The 10913-nt window shown below is 37.2% G+C and overlaps 2 protein-coding genes across 2 annotated transcripts; both read left to right on the plus strand.

The window, feature by feature from the left end:
• Positions 1-349: 349 nt before the first annotated feature.
• Positions 350-1203, plus strand: LOC134745681 (vitelline membrane protein Vm26Ab-like). The gene is made up of 2 exons (XM_063679798.1): positions 350-361; positions 907-1203. The coding sequence occupies exons 1-2, from the start codon at positions 350-352 to the stop codon at positions 1201-1203; spliced, it is 309 nt and encodes a 102-aa protein (XP_063535868.1).
• A 7642-nt stretch (positions 1204-8845) lies between these two features.
• Positions 8846-9727, plus strand: LOC134745492 (vitelline membrane protein Vm26Ab-like). The gene is made up of 2 exons (XM_063679536.1): positions 8846-8972; positions 9432-9727. Exons 1-2 carry the CDS (start codon positions 8901-8903, stop codon positions 9678-9680), a joined length of 321 nt encoding a protein of 106 aa, XP_063535606.1. The 5' UTR covers positions 8846-8900; the 3' UTR covers positions 9681-9727.
• The last annotated feature ends 1186 nt before the right edge of the window (positions 9728-10913 follow it).

Below are 10913 nucleotides of genomic sequence, written 5' to 3' on the forward strand. Positions count from 1 at the left end.
CCGACATACAGTATGTAACTAAAAGTATTTTACACATCCTAGACATTTGTTTATTTATAGTCACCAGACTATTCGTCATATTCATAATGAAGATGCCGCATAAAACTTTTAATTAGACATGGCTATTGTAATTAGTTTCACCACGCCAGCAACTCCGAGGTGGCCGAATTTGGACAGACGCTGCAAATTGTTATTCCAACCAGGTTTCGCGAGGCTATTTCTCCATACCAGCTGATACAAAAGTAAACGTATATAATGGCACGCCACCCAAACATCAGCACATCACACTCACGTCTTCAGTCCTCAATACTTGCTCAATTTGTTTTAATAGACATTTGAAAATACCAAAATGTTTAAGCTGGTAAGTTGAAATATGTGCTGATAATTTGCTAGTTATCTTAGTCACGAGTGCATTAAAACAGACAAACAGTCTTGTTTTCTCCGTTTTGGTGTTCTTGGGCGTAATCTAAATTTAGAACTAGTGGCTACTAAACTAGTTGTTGCCCGCGACTACGTACGCATGGATTTGTATGATCTGTCTAGATGTACATACGTTGATACAGTGGTCTTTATAAGGTCTACTTGTGGTATTTATAAGCTTCCTTTTATATTTTAAGTTTGAATCAATATTGGATTCCTATTTTAAATTGAAGAAAGCAATACTATAACATATCAAGTTATCACGGTTGATGTACTACTTTAAATGCGCCTGCGCCAAATGTTGACATTTACAGGCCAATTCGAGTTTTAGTTATTAGATCAGTACCTATCATATTTGAATCAGATCTAATAACTAAAACTCGAATTGGCCTGTTGGTGAGAGCTCCATTAATGGTAAAACTGAGAAAAAGTTGAGTAAGGGTATTTTTGATATTTTTTATGACATATTTGTACAATTATTTGCAGTTGATCGCCGCCTGCGTCCTGGCCGTCGCCGCTGCTAAGCCCAGTGTACTAGCTCCCATATCCGCTGCGTACACTGCATTCCCCGGCCCTGTCGCTGCTGCGTACGCCGCTCCCGTCGCACCCGCCTACACTGCTGCAGCGTACACTGCCCCAGGCTACGCTGGGCCCGTTGCGGGCTACTCTCCTTTTGCGTACTCCGCGTATACCAATGCGTACAGTAATGCGTACACCGCTCCTCTTTCGGCGTACTCGGCTTACGGTTATGCCGCTCCTTACTCCTACTACCTCCGCCGTTGATTTCTACAATTTAATTTAAGTGTGATTATGAAACAATCAAACAATAAATGAACCGTTACCAAAAGTGTTGTATTTAATTTACCTATTTTATTTACTTACTTATACATTGAAGGGACCAGGACATTAAGACATTCATGAATTTTTTACCTTTTTAGGCAGATCCAATATTTGACACAATGACAATGGTTTGTACTGCAAGTTCATATACTGATTGGTTCGATGCAGCATTATGTCAAATGTTAATTAGGTACGTTCTTTTCGTCCGAACCTTCTACTTATTAGATACTATTTAGTATCAGACATCGCAAAGGACAATGTTCCGATCCCAGCATTAAAGGTAGGGGCAAACTGAGCCCACGTACGCAACTTATGCAATGCGTTATGACAAGCTGAATCCTGAAATTTGTATGCTTTAAAACATACATGCGCTGCGCTGTGTATGATAAGTATGTTTCCAAGAATACAAATTTCAGGGTTCAGATTTCATAACATCTGCAATGTGCATACATCGCATGCGTGGGCTGCTTCCTGCCTTAAATTATTGACCTACGATCAACGGAAAAAACTCATGGAAAGTACCTTGGTAGACTTCAAAATATGAAATAAAACTTTTGGCATTTTAAACAGAAATTAATGGATGGATACTGTCTTGAAAAGGGTAAAAGCGAAAATTATTTCAGATTTTGAGGTTAAAATATCCCTACCTATATGGCCGTGCGTGCCTGCCTGCCTGGAAGCGCGGATATGTTTACAAATTGTTTGTTTTGAAAATTTTTTTTTTTTTAAGTTTTATTAACAAAAAAAGTAATTAATGAACGCGATAAAAAATAAAATTGCGCATTTTTAGAAGCAATTCCATATTTTTTTTGTACAAAAATTGTTACAAAATTTTAAGGTGCCTTTTAAGACACGTTCGTGATTTTTTTCCTATCGAGAAAAAGTCAAAAATCAGGCTTCGATTCAATGAAGTTACTAAAGAAAGGCCTCAAGATTGTTAATAAAATTTTTGAAAACCGTATTATGATCCAAGAAAGTGCTACGAATGCTACGATCTTTCAAAAACTCTGCTGGCTGAACCAACTACATCTTAAAATTTTACATATTGGGCGGCGAACGAGCCAGTGCACTCTTTTCTGTAAGCTGCCTTATTAGATTGTGAATATTAAAAATCTAATTTCATGCCAATATTGTGGAAAATATTCGGTGGTACATTTTTTAACAAAACGAACAGTGGTATGCAATTTCAACATTTTCAACTCAGTAATCTAACTTTGTTCAACCTACTCACATCTTTGATATTGTAATTTTTAGAGTACTTTCAAAAACAAAAAAAAGTTTATTTCAAAATGCTTCAGTTTAAAAAGAAACAGTTTCCTTAATTAAAATACTACGATTTAAAACTTAACGAAATGAAGCAATTAATAGAAAAATAACTGTTATTTAATGAAAGAATGGAATAAGATCGGAATGTGAAAAGAGCGTACCTGGGCCGCCCAGCAGGTGGACGTCCTACCGGATGCCCCAGGTATCGCTGGTGCGACATGGTGGAGGCGGATCTGCGCGAACTTCGAGTCAACAATTGAAGAGAGGTCGCACAAGACCAAGAAAAGTGGCGCTGTCTTGTGTCGGAGGCCAAGTCTCATTTTGGGTCGCTGAGCCAACGGAGTAAGTATAGTGCGACATAAAATTGAAGAAATTAAATAAAATGGTACTAAAAAAATCCATACTGAGTTGTTGCCATGTTTAAGCATTTTACGTCAATGTGACAGTCACGTACGAAGTAGCGCCCTCAATAATTTTCTCCAATTTCTTGCATTGAGGCAATATGTATACACTAGAGGCGGCCTCTCGAAGAAAATGTTTCCGCACCTAAATGAAGTGCATGCACTTCATTGCTACTGGCTAGCTGCGCTTATTCTTTAGCTTAGTGACAGACGTCAAACGCAAAAAATGGCGGACACCTCGCGGACACAATTTGTTCTCTACAGCTTGTCGTTGCATATATGTCAGTGATTTCTTGTCGGACTATACATAAGTAAGTTATAATATATTTAATGATGTTTTTATATTTATTAGTTAACCTTATTAGACTGTATTTTATACATCATCTGTGTACTGAATTTTAGATACAATACATTACATGACCATGATATGTAGCTTATAGAATAAATTATCCTTACTTACAATTAAAAAAATCCTGGCGTTTTTGATTTGTGCTGCCTCTTATATGAGTAACGCCTAGACGCTTCGCCATGTTTTTTCTACTGCGGGCATTGCACCTCTCGTGGTTTTATACTAAGGCCAGACGCAACGTTTTTTTTTTGGAAAATACAGTTAAATATTATACAGGTGTTACAATTATTAACTTTGAAGATGAATTGATGATTCCTTGTAAATATGTACATAGCACTAAGTCACACGAACCTATCCGCCGCTATAGTATCGAAGTTACGCTCTCATTTTAAAACAACATTCTAAAATAACATAAACATTCAAAGTGACAAATAATAATATCTACGTCTGGTACTAGTTCTCACTGCTAGAAATTGAAATACCAAGAAATTAGAACGTGTAGGAGTTTTACATACATTGATCAAAAATTCGACAATTTAAAATTGTGCTTTATTAGGGCTCCGTACCCAAAGGGTAAAAATGGGACCCTATTACTAAGACTCCGCTGTCCGTCTGTCCGTCTGGCCGTCTGTCCGTCTGTCTGTCTGTCACCAGGCTGTATCTCATGAACCGTGATAGCTAGACAGTTGAAATTTTCACAGATGATGTATTTCTGTTGCCGCTATAACAACAAATACTAAAAAGTACGGAACCCTCGGCACGCGAGTCCGACTCGCACGTGGCCGGTTTTTGGTATATTATATGCCGATTTATAATAGATCATCACTAATATCATGTTGAAATACTTAAATGAGGTAATTGTACTCCAAACTATAGGTAACAAACTACAATATATCACAATATATTATAGTTTTCATGTACCTAATTATATATAAAAACTTTTAGAGCACAATTACCCAGGGGGAAACAAAGTAGGCACATTTGACGGTACCAACTTTTATTGTTCTACAAATAAGATCGTGTTATTTGTGATTGTGATTATGTCGTGTAAACAAATAAACACATATTAGTCTAATGTCATGGATTTATTATCAGATAGTAGCCAGTTTTATTACAGAACACTTCAGCGCAGGTAGTAGGCAGAGTAGGGAGCGTAGCTGTACGCGGAGTAGGCGAGCGGCGAGTAGGCGGAGTAGGCGGAGTAGGCGACGGGAGCGGTGTACGCTGCCGCCACGGGCGCCGTATACGCCGCTGCCACCGGCGTTGCGTAGCTCACCACCAGCGGCTTGGCGGCGGCGAAGGCCAGGAGGCAGGCGAAGATGAACTGTAAAACCAATAAATTATTAAGCATTTGAAATATTAGTAATGAACCATCACACATATTTATTAAAGAAGTTAAAATGAGTAGACAGAATTTGTCCCTCATTTATTTTGGGCTTTGTTTCCATGGGTTACTTAATGTGTTAATTTACTTAGTGGGATAAATAAAATGTAGGTTAATATTTCAAAAATGAGTATGACGCCAGCTTATTTTATACCTTTAAACGAGCAATTCTTGTATATATGTACTTATATATTCTTTTTTTCGGGGATATCGGAAACTGTTCTAAACAATTTTAGACATAAGACAATCGTTAACAAAGACTGAGATCTACAAGTAATGATTTACACATAACATAAATCTTGGTTCTCTGTACTTACATACCTACCTATACACATGCAAAATTCTAAGAGAATAGATACTAAAGGCCAGGAAATCGTGTCTGTCTCACTCGTTAAAACTGTAGCTACAATACCTACGCACTAAAAATAAATTTCAACTCACCAGTTTGAACATTTTGATGGTTTGTTTGTGTTACGGTGCTAGTGCTAAGCTAAGTGATGTCCGATTACTGGGGGCAGCAAATTTTATAGTGAGGACGAAGGCCGAACGCTTGCAACCAGGGCCCTCGCGGACCTCACGTCCCAAGAATCATGATGAGATACCGGCGCCCGCACACCAACGTGTGCCAACGTTATCCTCTTAATGGGACAGCTGATATATTATAAGGGTCATTGAATGTAGTTTAGTTAGAGAAGAATTTAACATAGGTACTTGTTCTTTTTATATCTTACAAACATAAGCTATGGTAGAAGTTGAAAAAGGAAATCGCTGACGTTTAGAAATTTCTTAAATTTTGATTAACAATGAACAATTTGATAAACACCCTAATTTTTGAGATTAATTAACACCTAAGTAATTCTTAGTACATCAACAAAGATACAATCAGATATTAATTTACGCCTTAATGTTAACTATAAATATTTATTCGGATATTGTTGAAATTAACGACGCGGATTGCTTACCTTAATCATGTAGGATTTCAATTGTGTATCCGATCCCGAAGTTTCAAAGAGCAAGTTATTGGGTACAGTGCTACTTATACGAGTTCTAAATTTCTATATCACAAGGAAGAACTAGTTAATCTGGGCGTGATACTAAATAGTACTATGGTCGCAGTAAATGACGAAAACAGCGTTGTTTATTTTAACAATATATGAAATGCTATTCTCGAATGTGTATAATGTGTGAAAATGTATATTTGTTCAATTACCTATTTAACTGTAACTTATGAAGCAAACGTACATGGTAGACTGTAGGTGTAGACTTATGTCAGCTATCGACCAAGTAATATCGATTACTGACATACATTGTAAAAGTAACTTTTAACCGCCTACAAAAGCATCAATTCACTTTGCCAATCTTATGGATACAATGCATCTTTCTCATCAGTTTTTGAACCATAAAGAGAGCTTTTACGAACTGGTGCGGTAAAAAATATTGTCCATTAGTAATTGATTGCATTGAATGTTTATCTTAATTAGTAGTTTTCAACATGGTAAGGAATGCCTTACCTCATGTAAAAACCGACCAAGTGCGAGTCGGACTCGCGTACCGAGGGTTCCGTACTTTTTTAGTATTTGTTGTTATAGCGGCAACAGAAATACCTATACATCATCTGTGAAAATTTCAACTGTCTAGTGTAGCGTTCGCATACATATTTAATTTTTTTGCCATCTATCGGTGGTTTTTGGAACTTCTTCCATATCAACGTAGGTTGCGTATTTATTCGGTTTTTTTTAATTGTTTGTTATGCGAGGGGTTAGTGGATTATCGTTAGCGCGGAATTCTCTTGGCACTCTAAAAAAAACACATGGAACCTAGATATTTTCGATGTTGGCAGGTTACAATTGCGTTGAATTTTGAATTTCAATTCTGATTCGGAAAGAAGAAATTTGTTTTCTTCGCAGGACTTCAGATGGGATTTTGAGATTGACGTGGAAAGATCTGTTTGTGGTCCGCGAATATTTTTTAAATTTTTTCCTTGTTTCCGTCAAGTAAACCTTTAATCGAGAGGAACGTTTTCTTCGGAAGTTGCCAATAATAACTTGGAGTGCGCTTTTCTTCCCGTCGTTCCGCGGCCTTGCTGGCCGTAGTTGCCTGCACCAGGACCTTTTTAAGGCCACCGTCGAGCAGTGCTCAGGTGGTACGTGGTGGCCGTATCAACGACAAGGCACAGCCGCCGACGGGCAGTCGGCAGTGGATGGTCGTCGACCGGCGGTCAGGTATCAGACCCACGGAGGACACGAGCCCGCATACTGCGTGGTTCGATAGGTCACGGTACAGCGTTGGTTGGCCGAACGTTTTCTTTTGAAAGGAACTAGCAGACCCACGGAGGACACGAGCCCGCATACTGCGTGGTTCGATAGGTCACGGTACAGCGTTGATTGGCCGAATTTTTTTCTTAGGAAAGGAACTAGCAAATTGTCATCGTCTACGGAGCTTGAATAATTGTTAACGTTATGGAATCGGTTCCCGTTTAATAACCCTATAATTGTTCATTGTTATTTTTTGTGCCATATTTCTTTTAATTCTGTAAAGCCGCTGTTATCCGTATTCTGCATTTCTTTACGGCATTTTCAAAATTCTAATTGCTCCTAATTGTCAGGCGAAACTAATATTCGGCATTAAATTTAGGCACCTATCACCCGTCGAAACAGTCATTATCGTCCATAATCTCCATCTCATTAATCCATTTCTTTCCTTCTACAGCAAAATTTATACGCCGTTATCTTTCGCACGTACACCAGTTCACGCCAGTGCGGAAAGCGGACCGTCAGAAAAAATAATTTGTTTTGGTTATAATAATTTTTTAAATCCCATGTGTAGATTTTTTAGTGGTGTTCGGAAGTGCTTAACAAATTATACGTGTTGTGCAGAAGCATTTGTTTTACTGCACTAGCTATCACGGTTCATGAGATACAGCCTGGTGACAGACAGACAGACAGACGGACGGACAGACGGGACGGACAGACGGACAGCGGAGTCTTAGTAATAGGGTCCCGTTTTTACCCTTTGGTTACGGAACCCTAAAAATGGACTAAATGAATGAACGCATCGTGAATTCAATAGATATTAATCAAATAATCCTAAAGTGAATAAAATTGGAAATCTACATGATTGACACAATTAATGTTTGACGTTTTAAATTTTATTATGTAATTTCTACCCACGCATAAACTTTACTTTTTCTACGACATATAAAATAAAGTTATATATTCCCTTGTAAAATGAAATAAGAAAAGCCTAAGATATAGGACGTGTATTCAATTTGGCCTGCTAGTTAAGATAATTGCAAATTGTTGAAAGTTTTGTTTTGTGCTACTGTTGCTAACTGTATGTAGTGTAGGTATAATTTGATATCATATCAAAGATAACAAGAAAGTAGTTGTATACCTACCATACAACTACTTACCACAATTTCAGCAAAACCTGATTCTGTCAATAAATGGAATCATGTTTCAAAACGTCCATTGAAACTGTCATATCACGCTCCTGGGTAAATAAACTCTTCAATGACTCTTTATGGTACGGGCTGAATAGACACATTGACCTCCAGGTAGTTGCTCAATTGCTATAGCGAGGATTGTCACCACGGGCACGTGCGGAGTAACCTCTGATGCAATGCGACCGGACCTGCATGCCCAAGCTACCGACCAATGCAACAACGAACCAAGACAATTAACTTTATATTGTGAATTTCATTTCATTATTACATAGGTAATGTATAAGATTGGCTATCAAAATACTGCAGTTTTTCACACAATTACCTAAATATTAGCTAGAAGAAGTCCTTTAGAACGATAAGTTTGCCTCGGCATAAATTATTTTGTAACTAAATTGTGTATAATAAAGTTCTTAGAAACGACTACTATCAAGAGGTATTATTTAATTCTTTGATTTATTCATTATGACGACCGATATCCATCATGAAGATTACGTTGCTTAAATAATATTTATAAAATCTTAACAGTGATATTATGGACTCTTTTTGTAAACAATCAATGTTTTCAATTTCTGATAAATATATTTAAAAGGTGTTCAAAACATTTAAACTGTGGAGGTATTTATAAAATTGAAGCTTTCGTAGTTTTAATAAAATTATTTTCGTGGCTCACTATGGCACGAATGTATCCAAGATGTGTATCTTTAATTCGGAGCATTACCGATGCGCAAGCAGCCCCTCGTACTCGTATTGTCTCGAAATCTCATTTAGTGTGTAATCAGGTATTTAACCAGCGACATGCTATCCCAGACATCATTCACTCTTCACATCCCAAACCAAAAACACAAATCAACAATCATGTTCAAGCTGGTAAATACAAATTTTAAATGATTTACCTTTAGGTACAATATATTACTGATAAGTTCTATATGCCGATCACGTTTGAGAAATATTAGAGTAATGATATACCTAGGCCACGAGATTTTACGTTCATGACGTCTTCGGATTGCTTATTAGTTAGAGCAGAGCAAATGTTTAACATTTCTTACGTCAATACTGTCACGTGTAGAACTTCAATTAGTATTAAAATTACAGTCATGGTCTAAGCCACCAATTATCTAAAAATATGTACACACGATTTTAATATTCTTAATATACACGATTCATAGTAGGACATACACACGTATTTAATAAATAAATAATAAATACTATTTATTCTAAATTGGGCGCACCAATGCAACTATTTATCTTTTTTCTGTTTTGTATTGTGCTGCGTTGTTCTATTAGGAAAACCTTTTTTTCTTAAAGCTGGTACTCGTATGTTTCCAGGTGGCCTTCGTAGCTCTTCTCTCCGTTGCCGTGGCTAAGCCAGGCATCCACTCCGTGGCGTACCCCGCGGTCCCTGCAGTGGCACCTGTCACTGCGTACACTGCCCCTATTGCCGCCGCTTACACTGCTCCCGTAGCAGCCGCTTACACTGCTGCTGCGTATACTGCCCCTTTCGCAGCTGCTTACACTGCCTACTCCCCCTACGCAGCAGCGTACACGGCTCCTGCGTTCGCTTACCTCCGAAAATGATGAAACTTATATGACTGAATTATAATAATATATATATAAGCAAAATAGTTGTTATGCTTTGATATTCCTAAACCTTTTCGTATTGTTACATTTTAATGAAACATTCCATAAGGATCCAAATCATGAACTGTTGCTGTTACCTAACAGTTGAGGAACACTATGATAAAAGAAAATCATGGTCCATTTTTTAAGTAGGTACCTCTTTTCTTTCAATTATCGAGAGATACTTTCATCTATGTATAATATATACATAGGTAGATTCGTAAATATATTTAAAAGCTTTAAGTATAATCAGAGACTGACAAAAGTGCAAGCCTAGGAGCTAGGTAATAGGTAATATGATTGGATCTAAAAACCTGTAAGGTGCAGAGGGGCAATTTCGATTGATATGTTATAAAGTACTACTTTGACTACCGAAAACTACTATCTACAGTACTTTTACTGACAATCGATTGCCTTCTTACTGTAGATTAGTTATTAAGGTTTTATTTTTAGAGACTAAAATCCAAAAATGTTAAGTCTGTATACTTTAAAATGAGTATTTTTTATATAAAAAGGCAAAAATAGTTATAATTATCCCGCCGAGGGACAATTACAACTATTGATAATAAGTTTCGTTACAGTGAACTTGCACTGCTAAACCTGAGCTCCTGTCGTTATCGAATCCGTTTATATGTAGCTAATACTACGTTAATTTTAGCAAAAAAAGACTAGATTTTAGCGGGGTAATTTAAACTGGTCTCCATAGTTAATAGTGATAGGACTCGTGTCTATTAAAATCAGTCGATAATGTGTCTAAAGGTTTACACCTTTTTTCTATTCATCTGCGATAAATAAATAAAAACCGGCCAAGTGCGAGTCGGACTCGCGCACCGAGGGGTCCGTACTTTTTTAGTATTTGTTGTTATAGCTGCAACAGAAATACATCATCTGTGAAAATTTCAACTGTCTAGTTATCACGGTTCATGAGATACAGCCTGTTGACAGACAGACAGACAGACAGACGGACAGACAGACAGCGGAGTCTTACTAATAGGGTCCCGTTTTTACCCTTTGGGTACGGAACCCTAAAAATCATATATTAGTACAGCACAGTACAATTTGTAATAAAATAAAAATATAGGTAGTCCTTTACAGGGTCAGTATTTTTAAATGAGGTATTTACATCGATAAAGTCCTCCAATCGTGTACATCACTAGTGTTTGTTCAATTTCATATAAAATATGGAGAGGT

Source organism: Cydia strobilella, chromosome 11 (genome assembly GCF_947568885.1).
Source record: "Cydia strobilella chromosome 11, ilCydStro3.1, whole genome shotgun sequence".
Classification (NCBI taxonomy): Eukaryota; Metazoa; Arthropoda; class Insecta; order Lepidoptera; family Tortricidae; genus Cydia; species Cydia strobilella.